Source organism: Tauraco erythrolophus, chromosome 14, assembly GCF_009769465.1.
Source record: "Tauraco erythrolophus isolate bTauEry1 chromosome 14, bTauEry1.pri, whole genome shotgun sequence".
Classification (NCBI taxonomy): Eukaryota; Metazoa; Chordata; class Aves; order Musophagiformes; family Musophagidae; genus Tauraco; species Tauraco erythrolophus.
The window spans coordinates 1,792,772-1,818,658 of NC_141478.1; the positions used below are offsets into that span (position 1 = coordinate 1,792,772).

Here is a 25,887-nt window from a genome sequence, read left to right on the forward strand (position 1 = left end):
CATGTCACATTTCGTCGTTTATATGTGTGCACGTTATCCGCATGTGCCTCCACGGTTCTTTACAGAGGAAGGGAAGAAAGCTTTAGAAACTTGACTAGTTTTTTCTGACAAACTTTATCTGGCAAGGCAAGTGAGTTACTACGCAACTATTACATTTGATTTTAGTTTTTAAAGGTCACTAAATCCGAAATCAATGCCATTTGCTAATTAACCAGAGGAGAAACGTGAAAAGATTTTACCTGAGAAAATCAAAATAATGAAAGAAATCCACTGTTCGTTCTGCAATGAATCTTAACCACAAACCCTCCCTTAGTTACATCTCCTTTCAACTTTCGAAAAAAAGAAAGATTTCAAACGCATGCTTTCTGGGGATGGACTCCTGCTTAAAAATACCCACTGCACCCAACTACCATGTAACGGCTTTCCATTAGCCACATTTTTCCAAGGAGCACTCACCTCATCCAGTACCTAATAACCGAGCTGTACTACTTCTGGAAAACTGGTATGTGACAGCTACAACTCTAAGCAGAAATTTCATGCCCCCTTGTCTTTCCTTCTCCTTCCTGACAGAGGGGACACACCCACACACCTCTTTCTTTGTACACTCTAGAGAGAAAAAAAATGAAGTCTTCAAAGTATGAATTTATGAAATAACTTTTTTCTTATGTAAACTGCCAAGCCCCCATAGCTACCAAAAACAAACAAAAAAAAACAACACAGAATGCAGGGTTACCATCCTACAGTCCCAGCTTGCAAGTACCACTACATATCCTGAGCAGCAAAGTGAAATTGAAAATAAACTAGTGAGTTTGACATTTACCCTTCAGATCCCTGAGGTAGCAACAGTACTTTAAAAATAAAAAAAAAAATCTCTTCACTGGTTCTCAAGGAGCAGGTTTCAGAAAGGGATCAATAAAGAAGTCCGGGATGACAAGCAGACACAAATACATTTCCACAAAAGCTCCACCTGTAAAGCTACAGAGAAAGAGAAATGGAGAGGCCTCTGCGATCCGTTCGTAGAGACCAAGAGCACTCTAATACGTGTAGATGTACCCAGAGCCCCGAGGCTCCGCGATGGACAAGAGAAGCTTCAAGTTTCAAAGCTCCCGAGATCAATAAACTGTCAATTTTCATAGTAAAGTCATCTCTTTCAGCACTGTCCCTTGACCATCATCCTGCCATCTTAACATATTGGAAGAAAAAAAAAAAAAATCAACCCACTGTATTCCTGAGCTCTTGCTTGTTTTCACTCCATTTGAGTCAGTCTTGCTTATAAAGGTACCGCGTAAACGCGAGTCAGCTACTGCGCACCAAAACCAAGATCTTAAGAATCAGTTACCACAACGCTACCTGTCACGCTAAGATTAACAAAAGTTTAACACCAGAATCCCATCTTGACCCTTTATCTCATTATCTGGGAGTCACAATTCAAAAAAAAAAAAAAGACTTGGGGGCAACACAGCTCAAGCAATATACCCTGCGAGACACCCAGAAAAACAAAGGACAGAGGAGCATTTAAAGGGGCATCCATTTGTCCTGACCTGGTAGCCAGAGACCCTCAGAAGCTGGAACATGCACAAGATTTTATACTTTTTTACATCCTGACAGCTCTTTAAGCATCTTAAAATGAAAGCGTGAGAAACCCTTGATACACAGAGAACTGAGACGTAGCGAAACTCAAAGGAAAGACAAAGTATTTCCCTAGTCATACTTTACATAGTGTGTAGTTACGTTACACGTTTAATATACTTACTTGTGTCTTTCAGCGTATTAACTTTTAAAGTACAAGACAGAAGCCCTCCTGATGAGTAACAGCCCCATGACAACCACAACGAAACTCTCCAACTTTTAAAGACGCTGCTGCGTGTGCAAGGCAGAGTTCGCACCCCCACGCACCTCGCCAGAGCGACTGGAAAGTCTTTTACAGTCTTTTTTGTTGGATTTTCTGTTGGGTTTGGTTGTTTTTTTTTCGGTGCGCAGCATGGATACCCCACCACCCACTACTCCATCACCACTCTTCCTCAAAACACTTGAAGGACGCGCTACGCAGAGCCGCTCTGTCTCCTCCGCCGCGGGCACAGTCCCACCTAAACCCCCCCCCCCGCGGCCCCCCCAGCTCGGGGAGCTGGAACTTCGCTCGGAGCAGCGGGTTCCGATGCGTTCCGCAGGGTGACAGGGACAGCCGCGACCTCACCCCCTCCCAACTCCCCGACATACGCCCGTGACGTTCTTTATTTACCGGGGCAGGCGCTGGGCGAGGCGAGCGGGGCTGCCCCGGCCGTCCCCGCCCCGCGCCGGGCGGCGAGGGCGCTCGTTCGGAGCCGCCGCCTGTCAACGGCGGGCAGAGCCGCCCCGCAGGGTCCCCTCCCCGCCCGGCGCCGCTGACGGAGTCCCCTGGAAACTTTGCGGGGAATCCGCGGAACCGTTCCCCCGCCTCGGGGGCGGCCGAGCCGCGCTGCCCAGCGCCGCCAACTCCCCGCGGCTCCTCCGGCCGGCGCCGCCGCCCTCACCCCCCCACGACGGCCCGGCCCGAGCCCGACAGCCCCCTCCGCCGGCGCTGAGGGGAGCCCTCCCCGCCCGCCCGCCCCCCCGGGGCCGCCCGGCGGAGAGCGGGCGGGAGGCGAGGGGAGGACAGCTCCGCTCCGCTCCCCGCCCCGCTCCGTCCCTCAGCCCCCGCTGCCGGCGGGGCGCCGCCGCAACCACCCCGGCGATACAGCGCCGCCGGGCGCCGCGCAGCGCCGGCAGCGGCTCGGCTCGCCCCCGGCGCGGAGGGGGAGCACAGCCGCGGCGGCCCCGAGAGCGGCAGCGAGGGGCATCGCGGAGGGAATTGAAGCTGCGCTTTACCTTTAGTTCCGCACTGTCCGCCATCTTGCAACTCCAGGCGCAGGCGCAGTGAACCCCGCCGGGACACCGCCCCCCCCCCGCCACCCCCCCCCGCCGGCACGCAGCGCGCAGCGTTTGAATCACGGCGCCATTTTGTCGCTCCTCTACGCTCGCCGGGCCCGGGGGGGGGGGGGGTCGGTCTTCGGCGGGGAGCGCTCCGCGAGATCCTTCCTCAGGGGTGCGAGGAGCCCCGCGGCTGCCGGCGGGGGGTCTCCGATCCGCCCGGGGGGGGGGGGCGCAGCGTGTCGCCGCTGCCCTGCCAGGAAAGTTTCGCCGTGACAGCGCGGCCCCCTCCGCCCCGTCCGCCCCGCCGCTCGCTCCGTGAGCGGAACGCGGCGCCCAGCGGGGAGCGGGCGGCGCTCTCGAGGCCGGGCCGCTGAGGGTGCCCGCGCCCCGGGCAGAGCCCACGGAGCGCTGCGGGCCTTCTCCATCGGAATCGCGAGAGGGACGAGGTGCATACGCCTTCCTGTAGTAATAAATCGATTAAAATTGGACTTTGCAACTCTGCTTCCTCCGATTTAATCCGCAGCTTTCGGATTTTTTAGGCTGGGATCGCGCAGCGGGCGCTCCGTGCGCCGCTCCCCCGGCGGAGCGAGGGCGATGGGGGCCGGTCGGGTGGCACCTGGGCTGCGGGACCAGCCGGGAGAACGCCCCGCCGGTTTGTACAGCGCGAAGTGGGAAATTGTGGTTTGATTTCCCTGAGCTACTCCATGGGAAGTTCAGGGAATCAACGTGAGCTTGGCCGGGTTCTCCTCTCACTTAGGTGAAGCAATACAAGAGGTTTCAGGAGGGCCTCCAGAATCGGAGCAGAGCTTTTAGACCCAAACTTGCCCAGTTCGCACCATTCTGGAGTAGAATGTGGGTTCTTGCAACACCAGACCAGATAATGCAGAGGGGAAAAAAACAGACCAAAAATGCTACCTGGCAAGATGACTGCATCAGTTGTGAAGTCGGTTGGCTTAAATTTAAGTCACACACCTTAGCTTGATTCAGCTGCTTTTTCCATCTATGTCACTCTGTAATTACAAATTGCCATGATGCTTTCTCCACTTGGAATCTGCCTTAGTGCAAAGGACGGAAAAAGTTTGTTGAATGCGGCCGATGTCCATCCTTTTAAGTGACAGATACAGCATCTGTAATTTTTCCATAGCTGCTATAAAGCTCGTCATCATACATTCAGAAAGCACTTACATTATCTGCATTGCAAGACAAAAAAAAAGCATTAATGTCTCCACTCTACAGATTAAAGAAAAAGCATGCTTGAGGCCACACAGGGAATCAGCAGTAAAGAGATTACCACTCATTATTATTACTGAATTACAATTTATGTCTCCCATATGACCTGAATAGTTAGCCACAATTTAAAATTAGGTGGTTTCCATTGAGGGAAGGATTCGACAGTGGTATCAAGTATCTTTCTAGTAAGTAGCTTTTTGATACCGTCCTGTTTATGGGCAAAAGTATGAAGTCCTGATTCTCTGAACAAAGGAAAACAACCCACATCTCTTTCCAAACATTTCGTTTCAAAGCGTTTCACCCAGAAACATTCCCCAGCTTGGTCTCAGGACCAGACAGAAAACCCAGGTGTGTTTTTTGACTTCTCACTGGTACCTCTCTCTCTTCCCGGAGTCACGCGTACATCCCGTTTCTGTTGCAGACATGCCAACTATCACTGATTTATTTCACAGTTCTCGGCATTCAGCACTGGCATATCAAGCGAAGCATTCAGAAAATGAGGAGCAATTAGAAAAGGCTGATAAGTAATACTCTGATACTCTGGCTTAATACTGTGTGTAATGAAGACTTATCAAAGTGTCTAAAATCCTGGTTTGGCGAGGGGGCAGGGCGCTAGGCAAGATATCTAAAAAAATAAAAGTCAGATGACTACCCAGTACACCCACGTGTACCATAATTAGCTGATCTATTTCAGTGGTCTGAACCAGCCCAGTTTCAAATACTTCATTTTGAATAATTGAATATGTTTAATAATCATGATCTAATATGATCTACGAGTTTGTGTCTAGCTTAAAGCATTTGGCACGAAGATCTATAACCATATAAAGACAAATCTTTTTTTTTTTTTTTTTCCCCCTGAAAGAAGCTGGCTGCACAGCAGACGGTTTGTCCTCTGCTTCTTTGCTTCCTACCAAATTCAGTGGGATGTGGACATGTGCTTAAGAGCTTTGCTAAATCATGGCACAACACTATCAAACCTGACACATGGCCATAAACCACAGTGTCCTCTTTCAAAACTCGCTTTAAATAAAACAGGCTGAGAATGTCTTCGGATACATTAAGGAAGCAAACTGAAAGAGGGGATACCAAATATTCAGCTCAAAATGGTTCACCCTAAATACTGTAAGTGTTTTTACAGGTGAAGCTAATACAGGCCCTTTATTTTTCAGTTTGGACTTCTGCAAGTCGCTTATTTTTTAATGCGGTGTATACTTTTAGTCTGAAGAAGGAACTTAATGTGAAAAGCAATCTGTGCTTCTATTTTTAGACAATTATTTACATGCAATGAAATTTTGTTCCTCTCTACTCCTGAGACTTAGATGGTGGTTTCTTTGCCAAGAAAAGACTTCGTCAACATGCAGTAATTGTCGAAGGTGCTCTCAGAGTACCGCCTCTGTCAGTGATGGCAACACTCAGATCTGTCACGACTCTGTCTTCATTTCAAAAGCACATGTCCGTCAACTGGTGCAACTGGGCTACAACCAGAGCAGGTAAGAACACCTCCAAAATAGTCCTCCAGTTATCAGTCACCTCTGTTTCTGAGCCAAAATGACAATATTTTATCTTTTAACCTTTTGCGAGGGGGAAGGGGAGAGAGAGAAGAACAAAGATCAGGGTTTTCCTCGACTACTCAAAGTTTTGATATTTTCAATTCCCAATTTTCAAAAGTTTGTTTCCCCCTTTTTGCCATGTTGCAGTAAAATAAATGACTTCCAAAATCTACTTTCCACCTCCATTGCATCTTTTTTCCTATTCTGTAACCTCCCCAAAAACGTATGTCACATAACTCACTTGCTTAAAACCGTGTTCAGGCACAATAACGTTTTTAAGAGATATGCATTTTTTCTGCTAACATGTTGTTTTCATTAGTCAGAGTCTCCAAGATTTTTCCCTCTTTGTCTAACAGTCCAAACTTACTCTCTGCTCAAAAGTAAAGGGAGAGGTTTTTTTGATCTTGAGTATAACAAGTTATTTAAAGATAGATTCTCAAAGACTCTATATCTTGATGGAAAAACATGACCAAGCCAATAAAAACCTCTTTTATTCCGGAGATTGTTGGAGGCATAAAAAACATTTAGATGTGTCACTGAGCCTTTTCTGGGGGGAAAAAAAAACTCATAAAGATACATTTTAGTGAAAATTACTTGGCTGTATATGAAGAAAATGGAGTAACCAGTATATCAGATAAAATAAGTCCGTTTTGTTCTTTATAAGCAATATACGTGGCATTGCTTAACATGCTGTACTGTAAGGTCAGCATTGTTGAGTGACTGAGATTTGGCTGGTACACACGACCCCCTAAATTCACATCCAAGTGCAATAGGATATTAAATTATATTATGTCGTATTATCTTACCATTATCTCTCAAATTTGGCCCAAAACAAGGGCTGCTACTTACTTAGAAAAGAAAAATTCATTACATCTTTGCTGCCTGTGTTACTAAAATTTACAGAGGAGGAGTTAATCACCTCAAATCCTAAATTAGGGAGAAATACCGGACCATTTTGTTAATGTCACTTCTTTTATATCCTTAGATCTCCTGGTAATGGTATTGCAATATGGAAAGCATATGTAAATGAGTTACTATAATCTTTAATTACATATGCAGCGTTACAGCGTGGCACATCCCAGCTTCATTTGCGTTATTTCCTGTTTTTTCAGTTCCTAAATATCAACTTGCCTTACTGCTGTACACATCAGGGTGGTTTACACCACCACGTACTCAACGCCTACCGTGGCCACCGTACAAACTCTTTGCCCGTTGCAGTTTTTGCAAATCTTTTAACATTTTTATTGCTCTCCTTGATACTTGAGTGCCCTGTATATTATATTCCCTGCCTGGGATTACGTGGTCCGAGTCAAGCTCAGCTCCCTGTGTACTTCCCTGCTGTACAAAGCATTGCAGCTGCAAGACAATAGTAATAGGCACAACAATTAGCCCGTTCTTTAAAATTGTTTGCTTAGCCTTTTCCACTCCGGTATCAATGGATGATATGTGCTTGATCACAGCATAATTAAGCTATTCTGCATTTGAACTGAGTCAAATGAAGTAGCAGTCAAAGGGAGATGACGTTTTAAGGTGAGGATGAACAGAATGAGGTCTTCCTGCTTGTCTTCCCTGGGGATCACCTCGCCCAACCACATGGCAGCCGTCGTTTGCTTTCTGCCCGCTGCCTTTCAGGTTTTGCACCTTCGTCGAGCACAGGTGCAGGAAAAGAAAAGTGCCTGGATTACACCCGAACCGGCCACAGAGGTATCATGCAAAATGCCTTGCTCAATTTTATACGTAACAACAGTAGTCTCAACAGCAACACTCAGCAGCAGTAGGGGAGTTTTATGGCACGGGGACTGCTTTCTGTATGGAAATCAGGTGTACGTGGTACAGGCAGCCCGAGCGACGAAGGTAACAGCATCCTACTGGCCTTGCAGCATTTAGTTACCTCAAATTAACTTCTGTAACTTTTACCCCAGGAAAACAGCCACTGTCGAGTGAATCTAGTTCTGTATGTGCCTTCGTTCACTTTTCTCCGGGCTTGTATTTGAATTGTTGTCTTTTTCTTTTTTTTTTTAATTAAAGCTAGAATAGGGTTTTTTTTTCTCTGAGAAGAAATGGTCATTCCTGAGATATTCATCTACACTTGTAAAAGCATTTCCTTTGGCTGAGTTGAATCCAGATTTTTGTCAACAAAATTCCACTTGGCTGAATCACGATTGGGATTTTTTGATATTAGCACCCGTTTCAGTAGCGTGGGGGTGCAGTACGAGGGGAAAGAGTAAGGCCATTGCAGCAGAGCATCAGCGATCCGTAACGAGCCATCAAGTGCACCATGCTCTACCAAAGCCAAGTAATACCTAGAGCTCAGGTGGTTCAGAAGCTTGAAATTGGCCAAGAACTGCTCAAATGCCAGGACAGAAAACTAAAGGAAGCTACATGTATTTCCAAAATATCTTCAGAGAGGTGAGGCAGACTTTTTATTAAACCGTACAGACTTACAGCACCAACAAAACCAGCTTTTAACTGCAACAAACTCTTCCATTCCAATTAAAAGTGATTTTATGAAGACTGCAAGATCCCAGTGCTTAAGAAGTTTCTTTCTACAGATACTAAATAATTCCTAATAAGCAAAGTTCTGTGGAAAAAAAAAAAAAAGAAAGATAATAAGGTGCTAAATTTTCCAGAACTTTGATGGAGGGTAAGTCCTTGCTATGATGTTACGTGTTACTCCCCCTCTTACTGCACTCACACAGTACATGTAAAATATGATATTTTCATACAATTCTAACTTACAACAATTTTGCACAGGGCATCAGTCACATATAGAGATCTAGAAAAAGACAGAGGCTCATTACAGTTTGAGTTTCTTTTCTACTCCCTGCCCTACAATTTCCATTAAGGACCACACGTGGAAGTAACATAGACAATATAGGAGTAGATTATTACACATAGAAGTAATGTGGAGGGTATAGGAGTAGATTATATTCATCTTCTCCACTTCTTTAGCTCTTGCCTTGCCTAAAGTGGCTCAGAGTAGAGGTGAATGAAATGACAAACAAAATGCTAGCAGCTGGTCTATGCCTGCTTGCACGGAGACAGTATCTGGTATGAAGCACTCACATCTTTATTTTTTACCTAATCGCTATTTCTAAAGGATCACCTTGGTCATGGGAGCACTGTAAGTAAAGCTGAGTTCCAGTAGCAAGTGGAGATCATTTCAGATGGCTCATATGAAAACAACAGAGCTAATTATACAGTAGTAATTACCTGAAAATTATGTGTATGTTGTTTTTCCACCAGTCAATAGTGCTATTTTTGAACTTTGCATTGTTCTCATGGATTGCTGGAGTCATGCTGTCTCTAAACGGCCTTCTCGTCTCATCATTAACTCAGCCTCTGGTTTTGGGGAGAGTTTTAAAACTCATAGTTCTGTTTTAAGCGAAGTTTCAGCTGCAGCATGTGCTATTTAGCTCAGATCTTTCCTGCTCACTCGCACTCTCCACCACAATATATCCTCACCTGTGCTCCGTTTGAGAAAATGTTTCCATTTGAATAGTCTTTTGAGGATGGAGTGTAAGATTCCGACTCTACAGTAGGACTCTAAACCAGCATCCCGTTCAGATTTACTCTCGTGTATTAAAAGGTACTGAAAATTCACCCTAGCCCACTCAGTACAATTAATAACTGCGATAATTCTGATTTTACAGAGTTTTGTTTCCTCGCCTGTCCTGAGTGTGGCACGTTATCGTTGTCTAATTTTTTGTTTTAAGAGCAACCAGCGCAAGCGCGTGACGCGGGCAGGCGTCACACCCCACTCCCCAGAAGGGAATGCTGTCTGGCAGCAAGAATGGGACTCAGGAATTCTTGGATCAGTCCCAGCCAGACTCCTGCCATATTACCTGATTTTGACCAAGTCACGGGGTAAAATGCATTCGGAATGACTCCTCTGTGAAATGGGGGTGCTAATAATAGATATCTCCCTGGACTGTTGAGAGGAAATTAATTAATGTTTGGAAAGTACTTTGAGATTCTTGGATGAAAGATAATGGAGCTGGAATGCTGGCAACATTAAAATAAGTTGGAATAATCTTAATATTTATTGCATGCAGTGCTTTCATCTTCAAAGCTCTTTACTAACATCAGTGAATTAACAAAGAAAATATTAATAAAGCTCATATTTACCCATAAAATTATTCTCCCAAAGCATATATAAATAGATCTGCCTCCAGTTAAAAAATATTATTAAAAGAAAACCTAAGCACCAACTCCAGCACCACGCACTAAATCCCTGGGGATTGTGGTGCTGTCCGTAGCAAACCTGCTTTGAACTACGAATTATTCATTCATACTTTTAACGAGCATAATTGGACACTACGCCTAATCCAGCAGCACTGATGTCACTGGGAGCGTGTCACCGACTACCAGGGGTGAAAAATCAAGATGGCAAAGGAAGAAGGAAGAGCAGTGGTGAGGAAATACCTGCTGTGCCAGAGAGGCTTTGCCAGGCTATAGCGAGCCGGAGACAACGTTCCTCTGTGCAGGAGGATATTGTGTTTAACTACAGTTTGTTGTGGCTTTGGGAAAAGTACCACCAGGAGAGACGTGCAGCAGCCTTAGATATTTCTCCAGCAATGTATAGAATTCAGGGCATCCCAGAGCAGACTATCCAAATGCTACTTGCAAGGAATTGCACACTTTTTTTTTTTTTTTCTTTTTAAGCATATTCTTACTGGCACAGACATGACTGTCATGTTATCACTGGGAAGCACAGCCCAGCGATTTACTGAAAACCAGTAAATGAGACAGTCCTTGCAAGTGCATTATCTGCATTGATTTCAAACCGGTGCTTAAAGAACAGCAAGAGACCTTTCCCTTTGTGTTTCATTTTCCAGTCGCCTTCCCGTTGCTATCTCTTCAGCTGTAAAGATAAATAAAACCAGAGAAAACACGTTCTGTTGTTATTTCCCCACACACACATACTCCCCCTTTATTTGGAATTAAACACTTTTCCACAGGTCTCCTTTGCTGCAGCAAACGCAGAGAGTTGCTGGCACTCTACGATGATGGACTCGGATACATTCCAGAACATAATGGGCTATAATAGATTTTTTTTTTTTTAAATCTATAGTGCACTTCATTGACTCTGGAGGTCATTTTAGGCAGCCCATCAACGTTCAGTATAAATATTTCTGTTCTCTGCACACTGATCAGAAATATGCACTTGCCAGATGTGCCGTGCCACGAAACCAAAGCCGCTCTCTGTTTTCTCCAGACTTACTGTGAAAAAAAACCCCACATTGTCTGTGAAGTGGTTTGTAGCCCAGTCTGTTGCTGTTTCTTCGGAGTTGGCTGAAGGCTTTACAAAGTTATTCACAGATTAAACTCTCCCAGTTAATCTGCTATACAACGACGGTCAGGCAAAGCTTCAAATATGTTTGGTTTTGGAGAGAAATCAAATGTTACCTTTGGGAAATATCCTCAATATTAGCATTAGACATAGCTTTTGGTTAACTTGCAATAACTTTGTTGAATTATAAGGGTCTTGGTATGGGGTTTTCTTTGTGTCCTGTACTTACATGTCGTGGTTAGACAGATGCTATTTTCTAGCATCTACTGTTTCTAGTGCTACCAGGGCTATCGGAGAGATTTGCAAACATTGATTATTCTGCATAACGCCTAACAAAAGGTGAGGAGCCAGTGAAGGGCATATCACCTCTCTGATGTGGTCTCACCAGGGTAGCAGACTTCGGCACAGGTAGCATTTCGTAGGCTAGAAAAAACTACCCATGTGTGCAGGAGACAGTATTTCTATTAACAAATACGTCGTAGCTGCAGAAAGCATTTTAATGACAGGCAAGACTGACGTCCAGACAAACAGCCAAGGTCTTTTTCTCACCATGTGATCTTTTCATAATCCTCCATTTCTCTCCTAGATCAACAGGTTCCTCTTTATTTGTCATTGTCAGCCCGTAGCACAAAGAGCCTTTTGTCTGTAGCTCTGACCCAAACACACAAGACTTTTTTTTTTTTGTCCGTTCTTGGCCATATGCTTTCGAATGGACTAATGGGTTTCCAAGCTATAAAGCAGAACCTTGACCCCAGAAGGGGAGATGGTTGTGTGACAACATCTCTCTGTTTTGACATCATAATTTATCCCCGCTGCAGCTCTACTGGCAGCACAACCCAGCAAAAATACTTGAACCTGATCCGCTCTAAAGCTCGTGCTATGGATACCAGCGCTGGAATCGCAGTGGCGGCAGCTTCTGACGCCAAGGCTCGGAGCAGGGGAGACCTGAGCCAGTCAATAGCTGCCTCTTTATGTCCTCTTCGACTTCATTATTGCCAATGGGATGAAGCCATCATGCCTCCTTGGTAAGGCAGCACATGTTGCAGCAGAAATCGCGCTAGCCCTAAAGCCCGGAGGATTCCTGCCACAGTTTTCCTCGTGCTCTGTTATTTAAAGTCCCATCACAGATGCATTGCTGCATCCGTGGATGTCACTCTCAAAATGCATTGCCAAGGGAGAAGCCAACAGGCAATAAGAAAAAGTTGTATCTGTTTTCTCAGTTAGCTGGGCTGCATCACCACGTTGTACTCAGCCTAATTAAGAAGGGCCAAAAAAGCTACTGATGGCTTCTACAAATCTTGCTGGTGATATTCTGCAGTTGGGCATAGAATGAAAAGAGTTCATACCCTTTAACTGGCACTTGTTCCTGACCATCACAGAAACTCTTTTGTTTTCCAGTGGAAATAGCTCCAGAGTCAAATTCCTACCTGTCTCTTTCAGGGAGTGTCTTTGCCACATCACATAATATGGTTTTGCTCAAGGTAAAGCTATCCTGGAGCTTCAAGGGAGGCTTAAGAGACATGGTGGGTGCTGAGAAGAGGAACCTGCTTTCTAATTATTTTTTTTTTCCCCCTCATTTCACATCTTTCACCAAATATTCCATGAATTGTCTTCCAAATTGTATTTGATGAGTCTGTCTTCCAGAGACTGGGACAGGTGTGTAACCCAGTTTATTTGGGAGCCACTTTCCCATGTATTTAACAGAGCTTGTGGGAAAGCCCGGGCCTCACCATTTACAGGTACTCCAGATGAGGGAGAAGAAGGAAAAGAGCTTCTGAGCTTCTTATCTCCCCATTCAGCCCTTATCTGAGCCTGCCAGCTGGGGCAGCGGCAAGGGGGGAGGACGGAGGCATCTGCAGAGAAGCGAGCACAAAGCTTATGTGCACATCAAAGAAGGGGCAAACCTGCACCCAAGAGCACCTCTTATGTTAGAAACCGCTCCAGACCCAGGGCTGAGGGGGGAAAGAGCAGCACAACGTGACCTTGAGCTGCCATCGCCTGCGTGGAGTCGACACCAACAAATCCTGCGAGGCCAAGAGCCCACCGACGCGTTTTTAGACGGCGTTATCGGCGCACGGACAGAAACCAACCGACGTCAGCAGCGTTGCTCGCTGGAGCACGGCCTGGGAGGGTCAAGCCCAAGACAAACAGCGTTGTACCGTCCGCTGTCTGCGGGCTGGGAAACAACAAAGAGCAGCCTGTGCTCGGCCACCCTCAGCCGGGCAGGACGGAGCTCGCGGCGTGGCCGCGTGCTCCATCCCTCGAACTTTGCACGAGTGGAGCGATCTCGCCAAAGCCCCTGGGTCATGGTTTTCCCTTACTGCCATGGCCAACCATCCTTTGGCTTCCCCAAAATTCAGGCTTCGACGTTGCGACGTGTGTTGCTTTGGGGCTGCGTGAGCCAAGGTTACCCAAGAGAGAGCCACCGTCTCCGAGCTACAAAAGCAAGTCTTCCATGATTTGTCATCTGTTTAAAAAAACACATTCAGCCAGAAACGTGATGACAGAATTTCTTGCAGAACCTCTGTTACATGGAAATGAACACTGAAGCTTTTAATTTACCTAAGATTTCTCTCTAAAGAGAAAGACGTACAGTTTGTTCAGGACTAGTTGACAGATGGGGAAATTAAGTCCTCCGTTATTGTTCCGTTTGCTGGATGTGAAAATACTTAACACTTACAGAGGACTTGGAGGAGGAGAAGAGCTAGAGAAACACCAGTTCTCTGGACAAATATTAGAGACAAACATCAGGGTCTGATCCTGGAAGATGCTGGGTGCATCTTCTAGTCCAGAAATCAGTCATTTCCTTAGCAATCCTGAGTGATTTTCCTGTGGTAAAGCAAAGGAATAAAATGGGTGAATTTAGTATTAGACCTAAAAATCTGAGTTGTGCAAGATCCGTTCAGTTTGACGTCTCCACCCAGCAAACTCTTTCAAAACAGTAAGTTCTCTCTTTCAGTTGAAATTTCCTTTTTTTAAAGTTGGAAGCCGTTAACTGAAAGACCTTTCTTTTCCCGACTAATAAAAACAGGCTATTAATACTATTTTTCCCTTTTTCATTGAAGATCTCTTGCAGTTTCCTTCCATCTAGAAACAAAAATTCTTTAAAATGATACCAAGAAATAATTGGCACCTCTTAGCCAAATCACTCTGAAACGACCGAGCAGTCGGTCCTGCGCTCACATCTGGGCTCTCTCGATCAATGAATAATGAATTAATGGGACATTACGGAGCAGACTCGAGGCCAAACTCAGTTCTGGGAAGCACGGTTATTCCGGAGCTCTCGTACCAGGGATGGTCCCATGTGCCAGCCGGGGTAGGGCTTGAGCTGATGTAGAAATCCAGTGTATAAAAGGCTAATAGCCAGGAGGAAGATTTAAAAAAAAAAAAAAAAAAGAAAGAAAACAACCCCCAGCAATATCCAATTTCTTCTTCCACGCGCAGCAGCAGCACGGCATCGCCTCCCCGCTTAAAGCTCTGGGTCTGGTTTTAAGCACTGGGAGCTGCAGACGCCCCGTGCTCAGGACACCGTGTACCACAACAAACAGGAGGAAATTGTCAGTGTTTAATTGGAGCCTGTTCCCCTTTTTATCAGCCCGGTGGAGTTACAGAGCGTTCGCTCGCGTGCAGATTCTGCTCCGATTACCGGCTGTGAGCGGCGAAGCCCGTTATCACCAGCCCAGCTTCACAAAAGTGTTCGATAAAACACCTTCCCAACACCTCAGACATCTCCTCTGGAGCACTGCAAAGCCATCTCTTGGGTGCCAACACCCTGGAAAACTCTGGGGATGGTGAAAGGCTGGAGGGGACGGCCAGGGACCCACCTAATTATTCCCTTGCAGAGGTCCTCGTGCATTCACAGTTCATCTCGGGCATCCCTTTAGGTTCTGCTGAACGGATGGTCCTGGAAAGACAGTTGCATACTCTGTTGTTGATGAGGGTGCTGGTTTACCATTATTCCCTCAGGACACACCTCAGGACCACGTCTTACTTGCCTGGCTTACAAGAAAAGTCTCGCTGGAGGTAGCAAGAGTCGCACGAGCAGGGCTTGACCCTCCATCCCATGCCATGCCTTTTGCTGAGCTGCCCTGGAGTTAACGGCCGCTTGCAGATGTCTTTAGGAGAAACCCTGTTTGCACTTTTAGCCTTTTACTGTCCTTTCAAATATTTCTTTGCCCGTGGACATTTTTGAAAGGGGGAAAAAGAAATCCTTATTTAAATCAACTCCATTGTTTTCACTGAGCTGAACTACAGAAAGATTTCAGAACGTGGTTGTGATTTGCCACATCTGTTATTTTTACACATTGTTTGCGTGCCAAGAGTTTCATAAAAGGTGTTATATAACCACATCGTATCACATAATTCAACATGTTTCCACAATTAGGAGCCCACGTGAGCATTTAAGCAATGATCTTGCCCGGGGTTTTTAGGTTTCTGTGCATCTTTGAGCCTAGCCAGCCTGAGACACAAAGATGAACTGTGACTGTGGCTTCTCATTTCTCCTGCAGACTCCGCTGTCGTTTACTGATGGCCAAGTTCATCCGTGATCCGTGCTGCACGGATCACTGCTGCATTTGCAGTTAAAAAATAAACATATATTGCTTGAATCCTGTGCACTGTTTAACAGAACAAGCAGAGATTTATCCCATGGTTACGTGTAACTGGATCGTCTCTCTCCAAGACACTAATAGGTTCATTGTTTTCCAAATATTGCGAGATGAGCACTTACCACATGAAAAGAAAAATACATTTGCACTGAAAGCTACTGATGGATGGTTGGATCTAAGACTGGAAAAGCAACAGGAGAAAACAATTTAGGTGATTAAATATAGAACTGCTTTTGCTGGTCACTTGACGAGCGGCTCTCTCCGAACTCCGGATGACTGCGCAAACCCAGCCACGGCTCCTCTCAACCCTCCTGGGGACAACCCCGCATTTCGGAAGCCTCCCTCCTGCAAATGCTGAAATACACCTTGTAGTTGGGAGGGTTGGAAGGTGGTACCAAGCCTGCACGGTCGTTGCTGATCACACCTGTGCTGGGTTTACAGGAGGGGCTGCAGAAATGGCCCCTGTAAGTAGCTGTGAAAAAAGCTTAACGTGCTGGGGTTTGGTAGCACAGGAGGGGTTATAGAAACAGCCCCTGCAAGTAGCTGTGAAAAGCTTCCCCAGCTCCAAAACTGGTTGGACTGGCCTCTAGCCTGTTCTTATCTCGACCCTCCGGCCTTTTGCTACATTCTTCTCATCTGCACCTCCCTGGGGAGGAGTGAGCGAGCGGCTGAGTGGTGGCTTAGCTGCTGGCTGGGCTAAACCACAACAACGCCCCAACAATGTCCTAACACCTCCTGCAGCCAGCGAGGAAGGCAGGTAAGTAACAAACAATCCTAGGGGAATCATAGAACCACCAAATGGTTTGGGTTGGAAGAGACCTTCAAGACCATCGAGTTCCAACCCCCCTGCCATGGGCAGAGACACCCTCCACTACACCAGGTTGCTCAAAGCCTCATCCAGCCTGGCCTGGAACACTTCCAGGGATGGGGCAGCCACAACTTCTTCAGTGATGGGGAACCACGACATCTTCTGCAAAGACCACTAGTGGAACAATTTTGGAGGATCTCCAAGAGGTTTGCAGACATGGAGTGCCATCCAGGCAGGCAGGGTTCAGCACAGAGCCCACTGCCGCTCTGGATGCCCACTCAGCAAGGTGGCTTCAGCTCCATTGCCCCTTCTCCCCATCACCTTCCACAGTTAAAAAGAAGAATAATTAATGGCTGGCCATGAAATCAATCCAGAAGTATCTGCAAGTTTGTAAAGAGAAATGCCATTTCTGGAAGAATCTCCCAAAGGAGACTCTTCCACCTGCCAGCGGGGACCAGGAGTTTGGGTCTGATGGAGTTTTGCCATGAAAGGGACAGGTTTATTAGGACACACTCCACAGTTTTGCCGTTGGTGAACCATTGAGAACTTTGGAAATTTCCAGCCTGGCACCGCTTTAAATGAAAAGCTCCATCTTGTTCTCCTGGGTCAGATATTCTGCATGCAGTTTCTAATTTGGACCACAGCTCTGGAAAACTTGATTAGAGCTGTGAAAACAGAATTTTTATTAGGGAGAACTGAGCTCTTGCCAAGGTTTATTTTTCAAGGGAGTAGGACCTAATCCTAGAAGTAGTTCCAGGGCTGTGCTATTCTGGATGCCCTTGCAATGGTTTATGGCAATTATGCAGCCAAACCTGGACTGACTGGTAATATTTGCTTTGGACAAGTCGCTACAGATGGCGAGCAACTGCAAATGTGCTTCTCAACCTGGTGCAGGCATCACCGAAAACACATTTTCTCTAAGTCGCTCTTTTTTTCCTTTCTCTCTTTTTTTTTTTTCCTTCATTTTACATGATTCGTATGTTCCAAAATCCATACTACCTAAAAACAACTATAAGCATTTAAAGGCACGCAGAGGGTAGAGGGTACCACATCTGTGTTCAAACAGAAGCCTGCTAGATGTAATCGCCTGTTAGCCGAATCTCCTCGCCAGCTTTCAAAACTCAAATTTCTGAAAAATCAAATATAAACCCCCTCTTTAGGCAGGTGCTTTTCAGGGAATAGCACCATCAGTTTCCTCCAGGGAACCCACAAAGCCAATGGCACGGAGTGACCCTCTGGAGGGAGCTTTACATCTATATAGCGAGCGGTAACCAGACTGAAGGAAGCCATAAATCCAGGAATGCATGGGAAAAGAGCAAATTAAAACGTGCTATACTTGGCAGGTTCCTTTGCAAGTGGGCTACTCGGGAAAGGTGACAGCTGAAGGCTGCTCGCTCTTCCAGAGCTGGGGCAGCACAAGCAGGAGCAGCAAAGGCTTCCCAAAAAGGTGCTCCCATCCTCTCCCAAAAGGGCTCTGCCTTGGGTGCGAGAGCTTCTGCAGCACTGCCCACCCGCGTCCTCCTGGCCGCTCGGAGCTCGCCAGTGGCAGTTCAGGATGAGGAACTCACCACCAAGATGTGCCAGGGATGGGGGCAGTTGGGCTTCAGGGACTTCAAGACCTCCCCCCCCCCCGTCGGGCACATTGGCTGGCAATGAGTAAAACAGGACCAGTACAAGGCATCGTGCCCACTGCTCCCCTTCCTAGGCTACCCATTAGCACTGATTTAATTGCAGTGCAAGAGACGAGGCTCTTGGGGACCTCTCATCCCACCACCTCCAGCACACGACAGACTGGAAAACATCCCTTCTCCAGCACACGCACCAGTCTCCCCTGCTCACCCCCCCCTCCCAGTTAATCCTCCTGTACTGTGACAACAGCAGCTCAATTCCTCTACAGAAAAATAGTGAGAATTAATTTGTTAGTGTCAAATTGTACCTTTGGATGTGACGTTCAGCTCTTACGGACTTCAATGGAAAGCCCAACCTCGGCGCAGGCGGACGGGGGCCCCGCGCGTTCGCGGCGTGCTTTGAAGCTGGGCTGGTGTTGGGAGGTGTGAAATCCTCGGGAAAAAGGGGAGCTCGCCCCACTCGCCGCCTCCACCGCGCTAACAACAGGCGCCACGCGGGAAGGCAGATCCCACAACTTCATTAAGAGTCAGCAAGGAGATCAAAGGAAAGAATTTTCAGCTTTTTTTTTTTTTTAAATAAATAAATAAGAGAGAAAACATGTTTTAAGTTTCCAAGAAAACCACAGAATTCCCTTTGTTACATGAAAATAAGTGATTTTGTAAGCGAGGCAGAGCTGCCCTGCCGTACGTCCTTCTCTCACCCACGCAGCGCAGGAAATCTTGTTTGCACCCAAACCCCCACCAGTTTGATCAAAGCCATACCTCCCCGCATGCAGATGCTCCAGCCCATTTACAGGACGCTGCTCCCTAACAGACCAAAATTAAACCCAAAGGACACCAGCCATACACTCCAGTGCACAAATTAAACTGATTTACACAAAACTCTTCAGATGAAGGCAGGAGGAACCTCCAGCCAGGCAAGGACTAGACACACACCTTGTCCCCAGCCCCTTGCAGCCAGCCAGATCCTAAAATAGCTGGGATTTTTCCCCTAAAAAAGACCTTTTTTGAGTTTGCTGAGGTGAGGTCAAGGCAGCCAACAGCTCACGGTGTGTTTTGGTCACATCTGCACGTTTCAGGTCCACTTCAGCCACCTGGACAAACAGACGTCTGCGGGCAGCACCCAAGGGACCAGCCAGCATCACTGTAGGGACACTCTGGATCATCTCTGAAAGGTCACGGCAATGCTGATGACTGGGTGTCCTGGTTTTGCTGGGATAGAATCATAGAACAGATTTTTCCATTCAAAAAAACTGAGTTTCTAAAGTCACATTTTTAAGATGACTGCAGCACCCGATGCAGGGGGGACAAAGTTGGTAGGACACTTTGTTTTAGCTCGTGGCCAGCCGTGGTATGCACATATCCACAGTGATCAAGGACTTTTCACCTTGTTTTTTGCTAACGACCCAGATGCCCAAAAACCCAGCGGGCGCATGACCAGGGCGATTGGCACCTGAATAGGCAAGTGGGTATTCCGTACCATGGAACATCGTGCTCCATATGAATTGAAAAGTTTGTTGGGGACAGGCTCTCTGACTCAATGATTGCTGTCCCTGGACAGTCTCATCCATCATTCTGCTCCCAAGGCCTACTCCCTGTTTTCTGGGAGTTTTCAGGTTCATAATTTTCCTGCTCTGGGAGCACTGGCCAGGAATGGGCTGGCTATTGGTCAAGAAGTGGTGAGCAGCTGCACTGTACATCACTTGTCTGTATATATTATTTTCCATTTTATTTCAATTATGGAAGAGTTCTTACCTCAACCAACAGGTCTTCCTTTCTTTTCCCTATTCCACTCCTCAAGTGAGGAGGCGTCAGTCATTGGGCAATAGAACAGCTGACTACTGTTTAGCCCTGGACACAGGCTAAACGTAGACACTGGGAAGAAGCAAATGTGACACCCAGCTTCAGTCTGGGTGAGGAGGAGGATGTGGAGTGGTGCAGAACAGTTGACCTCACCAGCATCACCCCAAGAAGGTGATGGAGCAAATCCTGCTGGAAAGCATTTCCCAGAGGCTAATAGGACAGCGATTGGGAACATCCGATCACAGTACCTGGAGTACTGCGTTACAGCTCTGGGGTCGCCAACATCAGAAGGACATGGAGCTGTTGGAGCAGGTCCAGAGGAGGCCACAAAGATAATCTGAGGGCTCGAGCACCTCTGCTATGGAGACAGGCTGAGAGAGTTGGGGCTGTTCAGCCTGGAGAAGAGAAGGCTCTGGGGAGACCTTCAAGAAGCCTTCCGGTACCTGAAGGGGCTACAAGAAAGCTGAAGAGGGACTTTGGACAAGGGTCAATGGCTTTAAACTGGAAGAGGGGAGGCTTCCATTAGAAATAAGGAAGAATTTTTTTACAATGGGAGTGTTGAAGCACTGGAAGAGATTGCCCAGAGAAGTTGTGGCTGCCCCATCCCTGGCAGTGTTCCAGGCCAGGTTGGATGAGGCTTTGGGCAACCTGGTGTAGTGGAAGGTGTCCCTGCCCACGGCAGGGGGCTTGGAACTGGATGGTCTTGAAGGTCCCTTCTAACTCAAACCATTCCACGATTCAGTGATCCAGCACAGGTTCCTCAGGCACAAATCGTTCCTGGGTGCCCTCTGAGATAAAAGGGCTGGCTCTGTGGACAAGGGGAAAGCAAGGGGGTTTATTTCCCTTGGCATGGCTGCCCATAGCATCCTTATAGCCCAACTGGTGAAATACGAACTGGATAAGCAGACTAGCAGGAAAACTGGCCAGATTGCCAGTCTCAGACGCTGTGTCCAGGGCACGAAGTCCAACTGGCAGCCAGTGAGCAGTGCCGCCCCTCAAGGATCAATATCATCCCTATTAGCCACCTGAGGATGGGACAAAGTGTCAGCAGATGACACCGAACTGAGAGGAGCTGTCGATGCTGGGAAGGACAGGGCTGCTGTTCAGAGAGGCAGGGACAGGCTGGAGAAAGGACATGGACCTTGTGAGGGCAAACGCCACATCCTGCCCCTGGGCTGGGATAAGCCCACAAGCCAGTGCAAGGTGGGGGTGGCCAGCTGAAGATCAGCTTTGCAGGAAGCCACCTGGGGGTCTTGATGGGCCAAGATGTTGGGGGCTGGAGCACATGATGTATGGGGAGATGCCAAGGGAGCTGCCTTCGTCCCGCTGGGAGAGAAGGAGACAAAGGGACGGTCTCGCTGCTGTCTGCAAATCCCAAATGGGATGGCACAGAGAAGACAGAGTCAGACTTAGCTCAGAGGAGCACAGTGAGAGGCAATGGGCATCATGAGACATGCTGAGCAGATGATAGGAAAAACCATTTTGATTTTATCACGAGGGAGGTCAAGCACTGGAAGTGGAGAGAACTCATGGAACTCCTTCAGGTATTCAAGTTTCAGCTAAACGCAGCCCTGAGCAACCTGATGCAGGTGGCCATGCTTTGAGCAGGGGTTGGGCTAGAGCCTTCCAGAGGTTCCTTCCAAGCTGGATGTGACCTGCTGGTTTCCAGATCCACCCTGGGCCTGAGCAGTTGCTGGAAAAGGGAACGTGTTTCCCTCTGCACAGTACTGACCAGCCTCCAGTCCAAGATAATACTTACTATAGCAATAAAACAGCATTGAAAGAGCATGCTCAAAGTCAGATGAGTCTTACAAAGCACGCCATGCTAGCCCAAGACTAGGCAACTCGTTTCCAAAAAAAGCTTCATCAGGTGATTATTTTTCCTCTCTGTCACCAGCAGCAAATAGTCCCTTGAAATCAAAGAGACATGTATAAAAAAAAAAGCTAACACTTTTTTAGATGCTTGCTGGTGAGTTGTTTGTACTTAATGATTAGACTTTCCAAGCAAACGTGTCTTTTGATGATACAGTTGGTGGAACCTAAATAATCCTCAAGGAGGCAAATTAAGGACAGTTTTCCTCACTTTCAACTCAAGTGTTAGCCTTCCTGGTGTTCACTCAAGTACAGCACTATTTCTCTGATACCATTCCATAAACCTGGTGAGAACCTGATGCATTTACTAGAGTCTGTCCTCACTGTGGGACAGAGCATCTTCGATTACATGTAATGGTATCACTGGTCCAGTCCCCAGAATCAGGTCTGTGACCTCTGCTGCAGCCTGGGTTTCTCCCAACACCAGTATTTCATAAGAAAGCTGCTTTTCCCCCTCTCCCCTGGGTTGTGGGGGTCAGCAAACCTGCAAGGGACATGCGAGCATCTCGGGGGTGCCCCCAACCTGTGGCACCATGCCACTCGAGCACCCCAGCCCTGCACAGATGGGACCAGCATCCACCTGTGACTCATTTTCTCTCCCTCAAGTCCTCCTGCAGAATATTGTGCAAGCACGTTTTCTCTCACTGATGGCCACCATCCCACATCATAGCAGCAACACCCGTCGCCCCAAAACCCACAGGGACAGTAAGCCCCTGTCTCTGCTCCTGCCCCCAGAGCTGCTGCACCAGGAGGGACTCAGCAGCATCTCCCAGTCCATCTCCGGAGCGGCAATGGCCCAGCTCTGCGCCGCGCTGCTCCCCCCGCATCCCCCCTGCCAGGCTCAGAGTTGTTTTCCCAAGAAGTCATTTTGGTAGTTTCCATGGAAGTTGCACAAAACCTCAGCTGAAAACCAGACAAACTCCGGCTGCGCGGCGCTGGGAACGCCATCTCCTGGCGTCCTCCGAGTCCGGCCACGCTGCTGCTGGAGAGACAACCGGCAACCAAGCTGGTCCAGCTCTGCACCGGGTCAACGGTGGAGGTCTGGGGCCCGTGAGACACCGATTGAGCGGGTCCCCACCACACTCCGTGCGTGCCCTAACGGTGCAGTTGCACACAGTTCATGCGTGCGTTCACACCCCAGAGCAAACACCCAGCCTAAACCTGGCAGCTGATGGGTCAGGCGCTTGGCATCACCACTGCAGACCCAACCGGGAGCATCTCCCAGCCCCACGTCCACCCACGCTCCAGGGCGATGCCCTTCCTGCAAGAAAAGCACCTGTGATTCAACCCCAACTCGAGCGCGGTGGCTCGAAGCGCTTCCCAAAACACGAGGCCAAGCCCCATCCCGTCGCTGCGATGTTAACGCGGGGGTCTCTGGCCTTTGCACCCCCGTTAAGAGGGGAGCCACTTGGCAAAAGGGACTTTTGAGCTGGGAGGCAGCGTGGCAGCGAAACCCGGAGCAGCCACCGCTCCGTCACTGGGAGCCATCACGTCTGCTTGCCTCCAAAAAACCAGCCTTGTGTACAAGAGGAAAATAGCATATGGGGAGAAGCCTTGGCAAGGCTGAAGGTCTGGTGATCAGCTCCTTGGAGCTGCTCTGCCACTGGCCTGAAAGAACAACTCCATCAGCTACAGCAAACAGACCTTCTGCTTCTCTGATTCAGAATTCATCACAGGCTCAAGCACAGACACTCCAGGCTTTTTCCTGCTTTAATTATTTAAAAATCCTAACTCTGGTTGTTTATTTTCAGGGGCTATTACTGCGTTCAACTATTTTAAGACTGAAAAAAAAAAAAAACACAGAAGAAAAAATTTGAAGCCTTTCCCTCATTCTGCTGGTGAAGTTTAATTCACTCCAATTATTTCATATTACTTAGACTATAATAGTTTCATAATTTCTAGTATATTAAGCACTTAATACGTTGTGTCATTCGAAGTCACATATTAAATTCAGCAAAGCACATTTTAATGAGAGCTAAGTAGTGTGAAAATATTAATACAACATAATAGTTCATTTTTGCACCCGTGTTGGTAAGCACCGCTGCCACGCACGGTGTGCCCGGGCAGGTGGGCGCAGCGGAGGCCGGCCGTGCTAATGGGCCGGAGAGCTGCTGGGAAGAGCACGGCTCCGGCAGCCTGGCAAGAGGAAAGTGGGAGCTGGGAAGAAACTGCACACTGGAGCTTGGCTGCGGGTCCTGAGCAGAAGCTGGGGTCAGGAGCAAGAGCCCCTCCAAGGCATAGGAGTGCCCGCAGTGCAGCACACTTCCCCCCAGTGCCAGCAGCCAGGGCCAGGCACCCAGGCCAAGCTCCTCCATGCTTCTCCCATGGGATGCCAGCAACAACCCTGCTGGAGAGGGGCAGAGCAAAGTGTGCAAGGAAAGCAGCTCAGCTGCTCCTCTACAAGCTCCAAAGAGGCCCAACTATTTCATTCCCTCAAGCCACCCTCCTCTCAGCTTTTTATTCATCTCTTTTCTATCATCTCGTTGGTCTACATGTCCCTTCCATGTCCCAGCAAGATGATCCCCCTTCCCATAGACTTACCTGCATGAGAGATGCCACCAGCAACTCCAGACCCACTACTTCCACTCAGGGTCACGTATTACAGACACCTTCTGCAGCTCACACTGCTAAAAAGGATGCCTGTCCCCAAACAAGCCACAGAAAGCTTTGCCTGACATTCTGAGAATGAAGGAAAACCCAGAGGAATCAGCTGCCCTTCCACCTCAAGGCTTTTGTATCCATCAGCCCATCTAACTGTGTCCACCTGCCCCAGCTCTGCCTTGATGATCTTCAGGTGATGGGGGATGCTGCTCCTGCAGCTGATCCCAGGGGATCAGCTACAGCTGATCCCAGGGTCAGACATTCGCTGCCCCGTCCCTGCCGAGGGGAAAAGCCATGCCAAACTGCTGGGGGGGGATCATGGCTGATAAAACCCACGAGGTTTGATCATAGAATCGTTAAGGTTAGAAAGGACCTCTAAGATCATCGAGTCCAACCACCAACTCAATGCCACCAGGCTCACTAAAACATGTCCTGAAGTGCTACATCTACACGTTTTTTGAACACTTCCAGAGATGGGGCAGCCACCACTTCCCTGGGCAACCTGTTCCAATGTCTGGCCACTCTTTCGGAGACTCACTGGGAGATTTAGGCTTGGAGGCACTTCTGGAGAGTCCTGCGGTGCCGGCGGGATGCAGGAGGACCAGGACCCGGACCCGGCCCGTTGCAGAGCATCCCCGCCGGGTGCCGCCGGATCAGCCCCGGCAGCCGCGCCCGGGGGTGGCGGAGCAGGGGGGATGCAGGGCCGGAGCCCCGCGCACCGCTGCCCGACGGGGGGGGGTCTGCACCGCCGGCTGCTCCCACGCGGTGGCGGCCGAGGCCGCGGAACCGCCGCTCTCCGCCTAATGAGCGTCCCAGAAACTAATTACGACAGATCCGCGCTGCGGTACTCCCGGGGATGGCTGAGGAACCCCGCGGGAAGCGCCGGGGGCGGGGAGAAACGCGCAGCCCCCCGAGCGCATCCCATCCCGACCCGCATCGCATTCCGACCCCTCCCGCACCGGGCCCGCTCCGCCGGATGCTCCCGGTACCCGCAGCCCCGGTGCGCAGCGCTGCAAGGCGCATCCCCCCTCCCCGGCCCCGGTGTGCTGCAGGATCCCGGTGCAACGTGCATCCCCCCCGCCCGCCGTAGGACCGGCGGTGCGACGTGCTGCTGCCCCCCACCTCCGGTCCTTCCCGCCCCTGGAGCGCCCCGGTCAAAGGTGCATCCCGCCCCCCAGCCCGATGCCGTGCTAGGTTAATCTTGGGCTGAAAAACAGGTATTTAGGGCTAATAGGTGTGCGAGCACCTCCACACCCGCTCGCAGAGCTCATTAATGTAATACTTTCATGTGTGAAACGAGCATATAAATGGGCATTAATGAGCTCCCGGCTGCGGCGCGGAGGAGGGGGGGAGGAAAGGGGAACTTCGCGGGGGAGCGGGCAGCCCCCCCCCCCCGCCCTTCCCCAGCCCCCCAGCCGCGGCACCCGGTGTCGGCCCGCCCCGGGCCAGCGCAGAGCCCCGGGGAGGCCGTCGGGGCTGTGGGAGCCCCTCCTGCGGCGTGCCCAATGGGGGGGGGCCCCTCGCCCCCCGGGACAGCCCCACGGACCAGGCGGCTTCTTAAAGTCGGTTTTTATTAAAGAACCAAAGTCACGTACAGAGGGGTCAC

General features: G+C 48.7%; 1 protein-coding gene across 7 annotated transcripts in view; it reads right to left on the minus strand.

Annotated features, from left to right (window-relative positions):
• PIAS1 (protein inhibitor of activated STAT 1) overlaps positions 1-2,878 on the minus strand; it is a 64,709-nt gene extending 61,831 nt beyond the window's left edge. For all 7 annotated transcript variants that reach the window (XR_015222545.1, XR_015222546.1, XR_015222548.1 and 4 more), the window contains exon 1: positions 2,845-2,878. Coding sequence is in view for 3 of the 7 variants with exons in the window: in XM_086620493.1 (XP_086476619.1) it covers positions 2,845-2,868 (24 nt within the window). In the remaining 4 variants the exon portion in view is untranslated. The remainder of the gene's footprint in view (positions 1-2,844) is intronic.
• Positions 2,879-25,887: the final 23,009 nt, after the last annotated feature.